The following is a 17610-nucleotide window of genomic DNA, read 5'->3' on the forward strand; positions in this document are numbered from 1 at the left end:
CCACTTGTTATAAAGAATTATACATAATATGTATGTATAATAAATATATATTATAATGGCTACTTTGTCATTATTGTGGAGGAATGGTTTATGTGGAACATTTGGAACATTTTTCACTCGTGTTATACACAAAATTTTTCCTTCACCTACATTTTTATAAAAACTGCAAATAAAATAATTTTTAAAAACGTATGTGACCAAACAATGTGTTACAACATAATCTAAAGAGTAGACAGAAACAGCTGGCTTGTAGGTATAGGTACAGAATGGAAACTGTCAATCAAACGCCTATCTAACCAATGCTTTTTACATGGCACAAATACTAGACACGTCACGTGACCTTAGGAACTTCCAATCCTGGTCTTCTGATTGGCTCGCGGCAGTGAACGAGATCAATTGATCCGGATCAGTAAAGGGATCCGAACCTCCCATCAATACTATTGCAATGCGGAACTTCCTAACAAGATGGCGGATATTTGCGCCAGGGTACTAGCCGAGTTTCCATACTGTATGTATACTGTGGCTGTGCGCTATCTGTCGGCAAAAGTTGTAACAATAATGGCCGCCACAACTACAGCTATGATGAAGTTCCCGTTTCAAATTTGGTTAATGGGAATATTCGTTGGCTGGTATTTTGAATAACATGGAATAAAAAAATACATTTTTTTTAGTACAGTGATGAAGTTTGTAATAATTTCAGCATAGAAACATAAATTTCATATATTGATCAAATGTCTCGTTGAGGTATTGAATTTAGTTGGTTTAATGACTACTCTATATGCTTCCTCATCTGAGCTTAGACCTTCTAACCTATTTCAAATCAAAGACCTTAAAGAGATATAGACTCACAATGCCTATGCCTTCCCAATGATAGCTCTTACGTGAAATTGAAGTCCGCCATTGGGGTATTTTAGCACGATATATTATATCTATATATTTGTAATATTATAGATTACAAAGGCATTGGTATTTAATAATCTTATAGGTTGCTCCCTCAATGGCCGATTTCAATTCCAAGTACGACACTAGCGCTGCATGTGAGTCTATGCATCTTTAAGGTCTTTGAACGTTTTCTACGTAGATATTCAAATGTACGTTTTTAAAATAGAGATGCTTCCTATGTTATAATGGAGTTACTTTTACGCTCTAGGGAGTTTTCTTGTTTTTTCATCCCGAGAGCGAAAAGGTGAATCTTTAGTATTTATTATGTTCCAGGGAGTAAAGTAAGCACTTTAAACAGTAGGTGGAGGAAAAAATTATTTTTTTTTCAAAATTTTCAGAACACTTTAATATTGTTTTACATGCGTATGGTACTCTGCTAATATATGGTAGGTATTAGGACATTGACAATAGTCCATATTATTTTCTTTGGTAAAGTGCTTTCCATGCGCTAAAATGTTAAATTCAAAATTTCTTGCTTCAAGTGTTTGGTCAGAAAATTAGACAACATTTTATGAAGTGGAGGAAACATAACCTATTTTAATGAATCAAAATCCGGGGAAGGAACAGTTTTGGGCTGTGCCTGTTGATCACAAACCAAATTATTTAAAAAATAATTGTGTATCGTTGAATCAATAAAAGAATAAAACTCTTAATCGAGTGAAAATACCTGTTCTCCTGCCTTTCAAACGACTCCATTACTGCGTTTATTCTTTCTTGCAAGCTCTGCTGTGAGACGAGCTTAGTTCTGCTTGTATGGCACCTGACATGCGTTTAACCACGTTTTTCACATAAAAAATAGGTCTGAACGGTACTGAGGCCCGGTTGCACAAAATCCTGTTAAAACTGTTTTAACCGCGATTCAATTCCACGAGAACCAATCAGAGAAGCCTTCATTTTAAGGCAATCTTCTCTGAAGACTGTCTCTCACAGTGGATCTCTATGATTGCTGATCTTTTCTCGATGATTTCATCAACTGTATTTGATTGACTGTGATTTTTCTACTTACATGAACGGTGTTGTAGGTTTCATTGAATTGATATTTTTCAGCACCATTTTGCTTGGAACCAGTTGCAGTTGTTGGCGAATGGCGGCCGTTAAAGGGTGATTCAGAGCAAGTGCCTCCATTATGAATGAGCTGAGTGGAGCCACAGCTGCCTTCAATAAACTCACCACACATTCCAAACGCACCTAAACAACACCATTAATACATTTCATTTCTATTACCTAGTTAAAAATCACTAAAATTAGTTATAAATCAGTAAAACTGTAACTTTAACCTTCTAGTCGTGACCCTTGGTCCTGAGGACCTAGACAATTTTTGTTATAATTGTAATTGGGCTGCAGTGCGCGTTACTGTCTACTGTGGTCAATGTAAATTCATGTCAGTAGCCAATCAAACTTGGCCACGTAGAGTGTTAGTGCTCTGTGACTTGTTTTCGTGAAATGTTGCTTCTGGGTCCCCAGCACCCAAGGGTCACGACTAACGTTACTTTTTTTATTTCCTTCATATGTACATTTTCAAGCAATAGTGATTGAATTCAAGAAGTGAACATCTACGTTTTGGACAGAGACTTCAAAGAATGTACAAATCCACTTCTATAAACCATATTCAGAGAGGTTTGCTCAAGCGGTCACCCTTTCAACGGGAGTAGCAGACGCATGATTCTCAACTTATCTAAACGTTAGCTTATCAGTGCGACCACTGAGTCAAACCGCTCACAAATTTCTGTCGATAATTTCATTTAAATGATTATTTATGAGGTTCAATTCCGCAATTTAGCATCATATGCTAAGTGAGGTCAACGTTATGATGACAGTAGAGAAATATAAGAGTACAGCGTTGCTGATTCTCTGCCTTGCCACTGCCGTCTATAGAAGATAGTTGATACCGGTATATCTGATCTAATTTAACTGTTAATTCTTGTTTAAAATAACCAGTTATATTCTATTCATCAAGAGAAATATTTTCAATGATTAAAAGAAAATTCTTTATAATTGATATTGAAAGTTTTGTCAATTAATTATATTTCTACATTGTTAGAAAACGATCTGGCAACGTTGTGGAGGTATAAATAGCGCTTTCTGCTTTGTCGAATGATAGACAAGGATAGCAACACCAATGTTAATCAAATACTGTCATTATAACTATACACTATAGTCCCTATCCCAATTCTCGTAGTTGAGCTTATCAAGGGGAACGCGCCAACCAAGCTCCCCGTCAGCCGAGCTCCTTTAAAAACCACTTTCGAGGGGATTGGTTGTCGTCTACGGTCCCGAATACCAGTAACCTCCTAACCAGTAGGGGATTGGCTGTCGGGGAGACTCGTTGACGCCAGCGTGCAAGGGGCTTGGTTGTCGTCAGAGCAGTAAAAGGGTGCACAAGGGGAGATAGGCTTTATAATCTATATAAGAAGCGAGCTCAACATAATCTCCATATGGCAGAAGATTGAAGAGAATCGGCAAAACTGGAAAGATCATGTTGAAAGGACGGAGAGCGACAGGATTCCCAGGGCAGTCATGTCGTATTCATGTGGTTGGGAGGAGAAGTGTGGGCGTATCCCGCAAAAGATGGATGTCATTGGCAGTTTCAAGTCGGAACAGGCAAATAGCCTAATCCTCGTAGGAAGACGACGACGACATCATTATAGTAGCTACAACCTAAATAATTCCCGAGACATACTTCTGTACTGAAGTTGTATTAAATTTAATGAAGTTTTCTGATTGGAGTGATGAGTAATGCAAACTTAAGAATGCATTACCATGGAGAGAAGATGACATAGTTGAGACGATACTGTATCATATTGTGTTGATACTGTATCATGCGTGGTGATACTGTTTCATTTTGTGGTGATATTGTATCATTCATGGTGATACCATAGAGAAAAGATAGCATAAGAAGATAAACCATGGTATTTGTCGTTTATGTTCCAAATTTCAAGCCGATTACTGTCGACTACTGTCTATTATTACTGTTTTGGCCGGTTGAGAGTGCAAGAACGGCACAGAATGAGAGATTACAAATCAAATAGTTTCATGAAAAAGAAGTAAGTAAACTATCAGGCTGGGGTTAACAGTGAAATTTAAAACGCTCTAAACCATGGGATATCTTCTTATGCTATATTTTCTCTATGTCATTACTGAACAAACCATATTGAAAATTTGTTGTGCATATTAATAATGATTACAGATTGTGAAATACATCTGGAGCCTGTTTCATAAAACCCCAGTAATACAGGGCCTGTATTACAGGACTTATAAATTTAAATTTACAATCCTTTAAAATTATGTTTCATAAAAATAATTCTGCACTTGTAAAATCACCTGTAATATGCACCTTTATATGAATTAATGTTTTCATTAGCCAGTGAGCCTAATATAAGATCTGTGGAAAATCTATATTATCAAATTTCTGACGATGGACAGATTGCATTTATGCAGGAAAATAAATTTGTTAATGATAAATAGTTGAGAAATTATAATAACTACTTAACTAACGTTATGTTCAATCTAATATAATCTAAAAGGATTGAGTTATTAACATTTTTTAAATAAATTTGGTCTAATCGCAACTTTAAGGTCTTTGGTTTCAATATTTTGTTTTGCAGTCATGGTATTATTATGCGTGCCCATCAGTATGAATATTCTCACATTAGAAAAAACTAATTTAATAGGTGAATAAAAATAAACAAATGAACTAAATAATGCTGGAGAAATTATAATATTTTTGATTTTAAAAAATTAATTTTCATCAGATAGAAAGATCATTACGGAACTGGATGAATTATATCATAATTATGGAATACAAATTCAAACGTGAACTGAGTTTGTTAACATTTAAAACAGTTGACATCTGGTACTTGTGGATGATAATACTGCGTGAGGTCTACTGTTCACAGAACTACTAGTACTTATAAGTCACGTAATACAGGAGAATCACCATTCCAATTACATGCTCAATATAGCCGATAAAATCAGCTGTTCCTCTATTACAGGACTTCTAAGTTTTTATGAAACAGGGGCCTAATTGAACTATTTTATTAGTTTTCACAACTTGATGTGAGCAACGTTTCGTTTGCTCCTATTTATTGGTCCCGAATTTAGGATAACCTAACCAGTAACATCCTATAACCTCTTAACCAGTAGGGGTTTGGCTGTCGGGGAGACTCGTTGACGCCAGCGTGCAAGGGGCTTGGTTGTCGTCACCGAACCCGAAAACCAAGCTCCTCGCACGCTCACGTTTGAGTGCCAGAGTTTTCGCGAGTAAACTGACATATAGTGCTTTCATGCACTTACTCAATGGATTTTGGAACAGTCCTCAAATCACGCCTGGTTTTCCCAGTCATTCATTGCTTTCTGACGAGTTATATCACATTTTTAAGAACCAATAGTTCAAACTTATTCAAGTTCAGCTAAGGTATTGATTCATATTTTTATGGTCTCATAAAAGAGCTACATTTTAAAACAACAAGCGAGTGAAACGAATTCTGTTCAGCTTTCAACGTATTTAGTGGCATCAATATATATACTGGTAACATATATTATTACAATTCCTCCAGAGCGCAAGGCTCGCATGGTCATTAGGCCGCTCCTATACGTACTTACATAAATATATACATACCTACATACAGGAATCACTGGTGAGACGTACAAATACTCATTCTGAAAATGCTTGCCAATTCAATAAGATGAACATTTCCAAGACAGTTGGATTCGAAAAGAGAAATAGTTTATTTCATTTAATGTTTGCAGTGATAGAAGTTACAACATCAACAAGCTTTTCTTCTAATAATCGAATTCATAGAATGTGTGAAACAGTGTCGACTACTTCCCGCTCGCTTCAAGCTAATTTCAATGCCCAATAGGGGATCACACTTGCGTCTTTTCTAGTCGCGGTTTTACGACCAGAGCGACAACAAGGTCACTGGCGTTCTGAAAGTTGTTGGAAGTATATGGGTTCCGGACGGAACAGTGCACATTACAGCGTCGCACGCCCGCTTAGGCCGGTTACAGAGCTCGACCGACCGTCAGTGCGTATGTACCATCCTGACTATACGCATCCATAAATCAGTTTTACACATTCAGAGCTCGACCGACCATAGGCTTTTTTACGTGAGTGCGTTTGCACCATCCTGACCATACGCATCCATACATCAGTTTTTCTGACTCACAAATTGGACGCCTTATTGTTTAATTGTAGCTTATTATCTTCGTAAACGAAAGATTAAAAGGCGTAGATATCAAGTTCACCCGATGGTCGCTCAAAGAGCATTTCAAAGGGAATTTAGTACCATTATATACATCATTGCTTGGGGATGAAGATACACATTTTTCAACTACCTCAGAATGTCCATCAGAAATTTTGATGAGTTATTTCGAGCTTGTATCACCATTGGGAATACTTGCAGTCACTTTAAGCTACGGATCAAATAAATGTAGATAATAATAATATATGATTTTTCCAATAAAAATTTAGAATTGATTGAAGAAATGGATAGAAAAACTCTGAATTCAAATATGACACCATTAATTGAATTCATTCATTATGCTATTCAATTCAATATCAGCTGATTGTAGGGCAGAGGTGTCAGCACATTGGTTATGTTGCGATCGGGCTACTGATCAGTACAGCTCTGAAAGCTTCTATTTGCTTCAATAGCGCGTCAGTCAACCGATGGAACGGATGCGCACGAGCTTGACCGATGGTCTTCGTACGCAGTGTAAAACGCATGGTCCTAACCGTGCGCATGCGTGCCGTCAGTCCTGCTCTGTATGGATACATGAAATATCTATGTACAAGACAAGCGCGACTGACGTACGCACTGACGGTCGGTCGACCTCTGTAACCGGCCTTACGCTTTGCGTACGCTCTGCTGACGCATGTCAGCCGCCACTTTTTTACGTCGGGGCGGGCAAGCCGCGTTTTATTATCAACTTCAACAACCTAGAACGCGTAAAAATGGTGATAGAGATATTGTGATTTCAGATTCGGATTCAGCGTCTCCAAATTAGTTGAATGACTCGCTCTCAAAGAAAATCAAAATTGAAGAAGTTTTGGTTCTATTGGATATTAAGCCATTCTATATGTACAGTACTCAACATTTTTCGAATGTTTTTTCAAAGTTTCATTTAAAAAACTGTCCTATGCTTTGGAGTTAATCTTAATACAATAACATAGGCCTACTTTGTTATTGCATTGAGGTAAAAGTAATAGTCCATTAATAAATGTACTATTATTACAGTACTTGATCAATAACATCATGCTCTGAATCAAATTCTAAGAACTATTATTCATAATGGGCCATATGAATAAAGTTGAGCATTTGCTTATACTTCTAAAATAATGAGCCATTTTCTATGAATAAACGTGAGCAAAACCTTTTGCTCATGCTCATCAAAAGAATAGTTTGAGCATTTGCTCAAAAGTATAAACTTATGCTCAAAATTGTATGAGTAAACTAGAGAATTTGCTCAACTTTTGAAGCAAATGCTTCAAAAAAGGTGAGTCTAGTCTGAAGCAGCTTTTCACCTTTTGCTTATAGTAAAATGGCTCAACTAATTCGTGTGAGCAAGATGAAACTATACCAGATACGATCACAACCAATAGTTGAGAACTATTAAACTCTTTTTAGATTCAACCATGATATATATCACCATTATTCCAACAAAAGAATAAATACAAAAGATACCAATCCGATATAAATATAGTCTAGCTATCACAGAATAGGAAATAGCCATTTGAGAAGATGAGAGTGTAGACGATTATAAGAAGGCTATTGAGATTATAAGATTATGCTGAAGATTATTATAGAGATGAAATTTTTTCACGCTATTTCAAAATTCAGAACTCAACTAACCTAAAACTCAATTCATAGAGAACAATATCGGGGCACCGAGCTTCGCTCGTTATTTTTATTTATTGATAAACAGAACACAATTCTCTAAAATGATCGTGTTTGAATTTCACAGCTGGCTATATGTCAGCTTATGAATTTCGGGAATGCGATATTTTGATTTTCCACAGAATCACTCGCTCACTTTTTACTATCCACAAACGACGAAAGTCTCAGCTGTTTCAGACAAGGATGAATTATCCTTTTAATGTCATTCAGCGAGTTTTCCCAAGGATGAGACCTAGTGCAATCGAATTTTTATATCATAAACCTACTATGTTCCAAATTTCGTGAAAATCGTTAAAGCCGTTTTCGAGATCCGTTGAACATAAATAACCAGATATAAAAATATAAACAGATATACAGAAATTGCTCGTTAATAATATATATTGTTATAATATATATTGTTATATACATCGTTATTGCTCGTTATAATGGGATATGATATGATATTCATGATAGAGAACAGAGCAGACGACCAAACACAAGCGGTGTCTATACTTGCATATTTAGCGCTAACCTTTCGCTATAAAACAAAGTTAGGCCACAAAGGCGAATCAGCTGATGAAAAATCTTCAAGGTACGTGAGCATTTGCTCCAGAGTTAAGGAGCATAAGGTAAAGCTTATTCATATAAAAATGAGCAAATGCTTATGCTTCTACCTAATGCTCATCAGCAAAACCTTATGCTCCATGCTCACGAGCATATGCTCTGTTTTTACTCATATGGACCCATGTGTATGTGGCTTCAAATAATTCTGAAAAGTTTCCCATGATTTGTATGTTATCATTGTTAGTTGACTTCATTCATACTTTATATTTCCGTTTCCTCTGATTATTTTTATTATTCTAAAATATAGGAGCTTCGATCTAATTGGAACAATAGATCTTTTGAAATAATATACATGGTATTATTTACTACTACGAATGTCGGCTAGCAGTCGGCTAGATTGATGTTTGCGTTTAAATCCAACAATTCTTGGTAATGTATGTTTCATTCAAAATAAGTTTATTCTCAGTCAGTTTGTCACAATTGAGTAGCTTAGTGCCTCAGCTATATGTTTTCAGTTTTTAGGTTTTTGTTGTCAGCAGTTAGCACTATTGTAGAGCTATCCAACACAATAGTCTAGCTCTTTGAAGTAGCGATATTCGACATCAAACTAACGAAAATGAATTGTTATGCAACACAGTATTCAAAGTAATTCTTATGATTGTTCTGCCGGTTTTGGAATTATTGGTGTTCTTTCATCTCATGTTATATTCTGGAGGCAAATACAATACTTATTCTATATGCTATTAATGTACTGAAATCACTTCACTTATATGGGCTTTAATAAAAACAATATAAAAACTTGTAGTACCCTTTAAAAAGTTTCAACTTGAAAATGACCTATGGTCGAAACCAGTCGTTAAAATATTTTCAAGTTTTCAATAAAGGGTAGGCCTACTACAAGTTTCTATATTGTTTTTATTAATTGATGTACTGTATATATATATATATACTGTAAATTAATAAAAGAATTGAAATAGTACGATTTTTCAAACAAACAATAACGTTCTTTGAATGATTATAGAACAATTAAAAAAAGCACTATACATTTCGGGACTTTTTTCTATCCCGTCTTCAGGTACAAATACGAAATAAATAAACATCAGTATTGACTAATTCAAGAAAAATATTGAAACAATGTTCATAACTCGACAATGATGTTCAATTATTTTCAATCTTCACCTGGAGGTGGGAGTTAGTCCTGGAATTTATAGTGCTTTCAATTGATTTTAATGGTTTTATAATATTAGAGATTTATTGTATTTTAAAAATGAATAAAAGGTCTTTTTGAAAAAGCTGTACTATTTCCTCATCTTTGTATTATCTCTATTAGTTATTAACCGAATTATTTATTTATCACCGCCGATGAATAATTGTGATTTTTATAATAATTGCTGACATCTGGTATTACAAAAAACTTTGAAAATTTGAAATCAGAACTTTCCTATCACGATTAATTGCCAAGTTGCCCAAGCCTCGAAGATTGCTGAGTACAAATTGATGTCCCTCGTCAGTGAGACGCTGTCGATACGAACAAGTGTAAACTGAATTGCAATTGGCTGCCAACAGAAATTCGCTCCCCTACTTGTAAAAACGCAACTGGCTAGCGTCGCAAATGTGCATCGAGCCTAACGTAACTTTTCACTTGTCCGATACGATTGTCAGACGAACAGTCTTCTAGTAAAAAAAATATAGCACACCATCGATAACACACCATACAAACCTGACTTAGCCACTAGTAACTTATACCTTTTACCCAAATTCGAGACATAACTTTGAGAGCAGAGCTTCCAAACTAACGAGGAGCTCCAAAACAATGTCACAGCCTACTTAAACTCATTTTGCGGCAGCATTTTATGAAAAGGGGTTTGACAGGCTGGTCCACTGGTATGACAAATGCCTCAACCTTCACGGCAATTACGTTGGAGAATAATCATCCTTTTGGTATTACAGCTCGATGTGAGCTTCAACATAGAGAAAAAAAAAGCATAAGGCGAATTTCACACCAAAGCTGGGCCGGGCCGAGCCGAGCCGAGCGGATCGGCCGAGCGGAATCTGCCTGCGTTCGCACTGAAGCCGATTGCCAATTCGCTCAGTAATACAAATATTGCGCAACTCACTATATGCGAAGATCGAACTAAACTAAAAGAAGGCAGAATCCGCTTGGCCGAAAACGCTCGAGTTGGGCGTCAAGCAGACTGCACAAATCCTCGGCTCAGACCGGCGTTGATTTGAATGCTCCCGACTAAATCCTGCATAGCTAGCGCGCACGCGGATTCCGCTAGACTCTAATAAAGGATGGCCACTAACGATAGGACATGCATGATGAACATGTGTGTACACACATGTCGTCATACATTGTTCAAGTTAGTCAAACAATTAAAAAATAAAAAAAGATTGGGGAAGAATAATTAAAAAAAAAACAAAGTGAAAAAGGGTAGCTTACCTCTTTGAACCCCCCTGTTGGTTGGGGGAGATTTGAGTCGAACATCGTACTCATGAATGTGTTGAAAACCAGAATTCACCCACAGTTTTAGTGCTTGTTGAGTGGATTTTTAACCGTATTTTCTATTGAAATTTGGCATATCTGTTGATTATTACATTTGTCACAGATCTACCTTATCATTTTTTCATTCACATCGATTCCTACGCAGTTAAATAGCATATACTGATATTCGACATGAAATCTCAATCTCCGGCTTTAACTCGTTCCGCTGCCAGTGCCAACTCCAACCAAGATAAGAACCTGGCTATCGCTCCGTCACCGGCTAAGCAGAAGCAGCAGCATCAACAGCAGCAACACAAGAAGCAGCAGAAGTGCCAGGCCCGGCCGCATTCTGCAGACGGCGTCCCGGTTGCTATGACAACAGAGAACCAGATAGCAGCCGCCCTTGAAAAACTGCTGTCAAACGAAGCCTTCGTTGACAAGATTGCTGCCCGCCTGGAGGAGCGTTTGTGCGAGCGACTATCTGCCGAGGTTAGCGCTAAGGTGCTTGCCGAACTTGACGGGCGACTCGAGGCTATGGCTGACGAGACTAGGAGGCTCGCGAGTGAGGTGGATACCCTCAAAAGTAACATCGCAAGGCTGGAGGAGGATTTCGATTCTCGTCTAGACGAGCTAGCTCAGTACTCGAGAAGAAATAATATTCGTGTCTCGGGTATTCCGGAGGTTCAAGGTGAGAATGTTACCGCCACCGTCGTTAGTCTCCTGAATGAGAAGCTGAATGTGGGAATCTGCCCGGACGACATCGACAGATGCCACCGTGTCGGTCGCCCGACCCACCTCCACCCTCCTGCTGCTGATGACTCGTCTTCTACTCGTGTGGTTCACAGACAAATTCTCATCAAATTTGTCAGCTACCAAAAGCGAAACTTAGTCATCACGGGCAGACGAAATTTGAAGGGTACGGGATTCTCCATTCATGAGGACCTTACCATGAAAAGACGTACGTTTTTCAAAGATTTGTGTATCAAGATTGGATTTAAAAATGTGTGGAGTCGAGATGGTGTTGTGTTTTGGAAAAAGAATGGGAAAACGGTCTCTCAGTTCTCCAAAGCTCGCATTCGTATGAATGAAAGTGAGTGAGTGTTTGTGCCCTAGTCTACTACATGATTAAGGTATCTATATCTATAGCCAATTTTGTTTAATTCATTTTTTTTCTAGTATTTAAAATTCTTTATTATTCTCTCTTCAACTTGTGCTCGCGTCCTGGGTGTCTTGATTTTTCTGTTAAACTACTCAACGAGTATTTTCTATTAGTTTTATTATAAAGCTTCTATTATTTTTATTATAAAACATATTTATTATTATTTTCATTATAAAACATCTTTTTATTATTAGTAATCAGGATTTCTTGATGCGTGAGTGTCTGGTTGGAGATTAGGATTTCTAAGTTTAGTTTTCATATTTTGCCGAGGTAACTACGGTAGTTTCGTTATTTTATAATTGATTTTATTTGCATCAGATATGGTCATCTTTTTTCTCTCTCTAATATGAATCATTACGATAAGATTGTGGAGACTCAACGTGCATATGTTGGCTTCTTCTAAGCTTTTTCATATCTTCTTAACTTTCCGTTTTCTTCTTTCTTCTTTCTTCTTTCTTACTTTTTTTAAGTATGGTTCTTGTCAATGACGTTGACGAACATATTTCCCTCGAATGTTACAATACTATTGAAATTGAGAATATTTTCCAGTGTCGAACTGAGTTGTTTGGTAATAGAGAATGCAACTCTTTTTTTAATGTCATCCACTTAAATATTAGAAGTTTGAAAAAAAACTTCGATCAGTTCTCTTACGTAATTAGTAATTGTTCAATTGACTTTCATATTATAATTCTTAGTGAAACTTGGGTGGTCGATGATGATGAATTCAATTTTAACCTAAATGGTTATTCAGTAATTAATAAAATAGGAAAAATCAATAAATGTAACGGAATCTGTATATTTTTTAAAAGTAACTTGATTGTAGATGAGCTGAATTGTGAGATTAATGAAGCCAACTCTATTTGTTTGGATGTACAAGTGCCAGGAATTAGCGAAAAGATAACTGTTATCGCTGTTTATAGATCGCCTTCATCCAATGTTGATATTTTTCTGAACAGCTTGAATGACTGTTTGTTAAATCTAAGGAATAAATCTAACGTAATATTCGCTGGTGACATGAATATTCATTTGAATAGAAATACTAATTTAGCCAGTGAATATTTTGAAATATTATCGTTAAATGGTTTGAAATCCTACATAAATAAACCTACAAGAATTTATAACAATACTGAATCATGTATCGATCACATTTTTTTCAAGAACTCTTCGTTCAATTCTGATAATGTTATCAGCTCTATTATGAAAACTAATATAACTGATCATTTTTGTACTAGTGTTCACGTTGATCTTGCGGCTGATATTGATGGGTCTGACAAACCTATTAATTATTACAATAAAGTTGATTATGATAAATTATTGTCTTCTATTCAAAAAGAAAATTGGAGTGAGGTGTTAAGCCCTAATTTACACTTGGATGATCAAATGCTTTTTTTGACTGACAAGATTTCATCCCATGTAGAACAGGCTACAGTTAAAGTACATATTCCACATAGATTAAAACCTTTGAAGCCTTGGATCACCAGGGGACTTATTGTGGCAATTGCTAAACGCGATAAACTTTTTAAAAAGCTCTCTAAACAGCCTTCTAATGTAATATTAAAAGCCGAATACATCTCTTACAGAAATATGCTTAATAAATTATTAAAACAGTGTAAATGCGACTATTATAAAAACAAGATTGATCAGAATAAAAACAATATTAGGAGAGTTTGGGACTCGTTGAATGAATTATTGGGTAAGTGCCGTAAAAAGGTTGTTCCTAAAATTGATGCAGACATCTTAAATCGTCATTTTGTTGAAGTAGGTAAAACTTTCGCTGAAAAGCTGATAAGTAATAATCCCAATGCATCTGATGGTAATCTGTTCATGAACTCTTCTGTAAATGGTCATGGCTCCTTTTTCCTATCACCCACAAACGAAAGTGAAATATCAGCTATTATTAACTCTCTCAACAATAACTCTGCTCCGGGAATTGACAAAATAAGCAATAGAACATTGAAAATTATACTTCCACACATTGTTAAACCATTAACAGTAATAATAAACCGTTGTTTTTTAGAAGGGCACTTCCCTGTTAGTTTAAAGTTAGCTAATATTATACCGCTTCATAAGATGGGGGATCCTAAGGACCCAACCAATTACCGCCCAATCAGCCTGTTAAGTGGTTTCTCAAAAATAATGGAAAAAGTAATCAAGTCTAGATTAATTGGTTACTTAGTCAAACACGAGGTCATTCATAAACAGCAGTATGGCTTTCAGACTAACAAAAATACAATTGATTCTATAACTCTCTTAACTCAAACAATTGCCAATAACTTCACTAATAATAAGAAAACAATAGCCATTTTCCTGGATTTAGCTAAGGCCTTTGACACCATTCCTCATTCAAAATTACTGAACAAGATGGAGAAATTAGGAATTCGTGGTGTACCCCTCAGATTATTCACCAGTTACCTGAGTGATAGACATCAAAAGCTTACCTTAGAAAATAAAACTAGTTCTAGACTTTTGAGTGATTTTGGTCTCCCACAGGGCACGGTGCTATCTCCTATCCTTTTTCTCATTTACATTAATGATTTAATCAAACTTGATATTGAGAACTGTGTGACACTTGCTTTTGCAGATGACACCGCCTTAATATTTACTGGTAATTCATGGGAAGAGGTTAAAAATAGGGCTGAATCTGGATTGAGAACTGTTAAAGCCTGGTTAGATGAGCATATTCTTACCCTCAACGCAAAGAAAAGTGTATTTTTAGCCTTTTCACCGAATGTTGTTGGTTTGCCGCTTGATCTCACTCATATTCATATTCATAGTCCTGATTGTAACCTTTCAGATTCATCAGATTGTAGTTGTCCAAAATTAGGTAGAGAAAAATTCTTCAAGTATCTGGGTGTCACTGTTGATCAACATCTTCGGTGGGATGTCCACATCAATGTCATTTGTAATAAGCTTAAACACTGGATCAACAAATTCTACACTATCAGTAAATTGAGTAACATAGCCGTTTCTAGATTGGTTTATTGTGCTTACATCCAGTCTTTTCTTCAATATGGGATTATCGTTTGGGGCGCTGCCTACATGAATCACTTGAATAAGATAATTGTTATTCAGAAGACCTTATTAAAGGCAATTCTTGGAAAGCCCAGACGTTTCCCTAGTGACAATCTTTTCAGGGAACTGAATGTGCTGACTGTCAGGCAGCTTCACACGAAAAACTTGATAATCTACATGAATAAGCATAGTAATATTTTCAATCTCCGTTTATCACCGTACAATCTTCGTCCCTCATCCATCACTTTCGAATCTCATCATACAGTTTTATCCATTTGTAGAAGGCAGTTCAATTACATTGTCCATAAACTTGTTAACGTAATACCTGATCATTTTATCTCTAACAATTTGACCAGAAATCTTTCTAACGAAATAAGTCAATGGATCACATCGCATAACTCTACTGATTTGTTCGATTTCTTGTAACTGTTCACCTTTCAACTCTTTTTTTCTCTTAAATAAGCTCATTATTTCTTGTTAATTGTCTGTATTCTCGAGATTTTTTTATTACTGTATACAAATTTCATACTTATAATTTATATTTTTGTTTTATGCTTTCACTTTGGTTCTGTAGTTTTTTGTAACACTCGGCCCCTGCGCACAGGCTTTGCCTTTGCAGGGACCTTCCGTGTTTTTGTTAACCTGCTATTTTAAGTTATTTTGTTTTAGTTTTAAGTTATTTATTTCATAACTACTTTGTACAATAACTATGTTGTAAAAAGGATAAATAAATTGAATTGAATTGAATTGAATTGAATTGAATTGAATTGAATTGAATTGAATTGAATTGAATTGAATTGAATTGAATTGAATTGAATTGAATTGAATTGAATTGAATTGAATTGAATTGAATTGAATTGAATTGAATTGAATTGAATTGAATTGAATTGAATTGAATTGAATTGAATTGAATTGAATTGAATTGAATTGAATTGAATTGAATTGAATTGAATTGAATTGAATTGAATGCCTCCGCTCGTAAAAAATCGGAGCGATAGCCAAAGAAGGCCAGCGCTGGCAAACCAGCCATCCACACATTGGCCGACGCTGGCCCACGTTGGGCCAATATGTAGGTGCGGCATAATAATATAACATTGAATCAATCAATCAATCAGCAACAGATAATCATGTTGGCACCTGCTTCCAGGAGTGGCATTGGACAGACAGACTGAGCTGGAATACCAATAATACATCATTATGTCATAAACCATAAGTGTGGCGGACCCAAACCCACTATATTGTCTCCACCTGGACATCAGAAATAAATAGATGAGAACAAAATATGAAATTAAAACATAATAAAAAATAGAAACGAATACAAATTAAAATAGAATATGAAACAAAAATAAATACGAGGAATAATAATAGAGTAAGAAAAAAATATTTGAAAACAAGAAAGAGGATTAATTGACTATTAATTTTAAAAATTTACTTGCGAAAGCTGAACTAACTACACTCACTAGAGTTTTGTAATGTCTGATAAATGTCCCTTGAAGTTTTAATATTTTTTTTATAGTCAACTTTTATCCACGAATTAAATAGTAAACAAAATGGAAGAGTGGAAAAGCGTTATTATATTGAGGGACTTTTTGCATGTTTAGGGTGTGTGCACACAGAGAGAGGTCAGCGGTCTGAGCGGTCTTAGGAGGTTTATATCCATATCCTCTCAAGAACGCTGCAACTTGAAACATCAGGCGTTCTTGGTGAAATGAAATAAAATGAAGATATACTTCAGGAGGCAGAATTACGACTTTTTAGCACTTTCCTTTACTACTCAACCTCGATTTACTTTTGTGCACACACCCTAAATAATGAATCAATATTTTCGTTCCTGTAACATAAATTAAGAGCATTACAAGTTTTCAATAGGAAGCAATACTTTTCATTCAGTAATTAATCTATATTTTATAAGAACTATGAGTCGAAACAAGGTTATCAATATTATATGTGCAGGTTTAGTGAATTTAAAATAAAAAGGCATGCCACTTTGGTAAAAAATTGATAATGAACATTGAATGATGAAAGTATTAGAGCTGCTCTGAAGAATAGTAATTACAGCAGAATTTCGAGGTACTAGGTCAAAGCTTAGAGTTGAACTTTGGGTTTGTTCATTTACAATGGGTAGTTCCATTGTCAGTCATCATATCAGCAGTGATCATGCTATTTCGCCATTGCTTGCTACAATTTGATTAGTACAAATTGAGTTGATTCGGAACTAGCTGACTGAATCCATGAAGATTTTCTGCCTGTTCTGAAATTTTGGGCATAGCCTATCGCTTACTTTTTGTTTCACATGTCAAAAAAGTTCAAAGACTGTCAGGAAACATAATATGCTGGCAATGAAGCCAAATACAGCATAGTAAAAAGGATGCAATACAGTTATGTATAAACACATTCACACTTTACACTGCTCTGCTTTTGACACTTTCACTCCACAACACTACACAACTTGAAAGTTTTTGTCCGCTTCAATTTGCGCAGCATAAGTGTGTTGTCAAGTAGGAGAACGACCTCTTCATTTTCATGCCGTTGTATCCTGTCTGCATGCTTGCGTGCGAAGCGCCCAATTT

General features: G+C 35.9%; 1 protein-coding gene across 4 annotated transcripts in view; it reads right to left on the reverse strand.

The window, feature by feature from the left end:
• Positions 1–1032: 1032 nt before the first annotated feature.
• Positions 1033–17610, reverse strand: part of LOC120350757 — a 34432-nt gene continuing 17854 nt past the window's right edge. For 3 of the 4 annotated variants that reach the window (XM_039425473.1, XM_039425471.1, XM_039425472.1), the window contains one exon: positions 1033–2130. In XM_039425473.1, the coding sequence (XP_039281407.1) occupies positions 1945–2130 (186 nt within the window). In that variant the 3' untranslated portion in view covers positions 1033–1944. Of the gene's footprint in view, positions 2131–16014; positions 16289–17610 lie in introns of those variants that run through there. The other variant, XM_039425474.1, reaches the window with a different exon arrangement.

The sequence above is a fragment of the Nilaparvata lugens genome, chromosome 4 (genome assembly GCF_014356525.2).
Source record: "Nilaparvata lugens isolate BPH chromosome 4, ASM1435652v1, whole genome shotgun sequence".
NCBI lineage: Eukaryota > Metazoa > Arthropoda > Insecta > Hemiptera > Delphacidae > Nilaparvata > Nilaparvata lugens.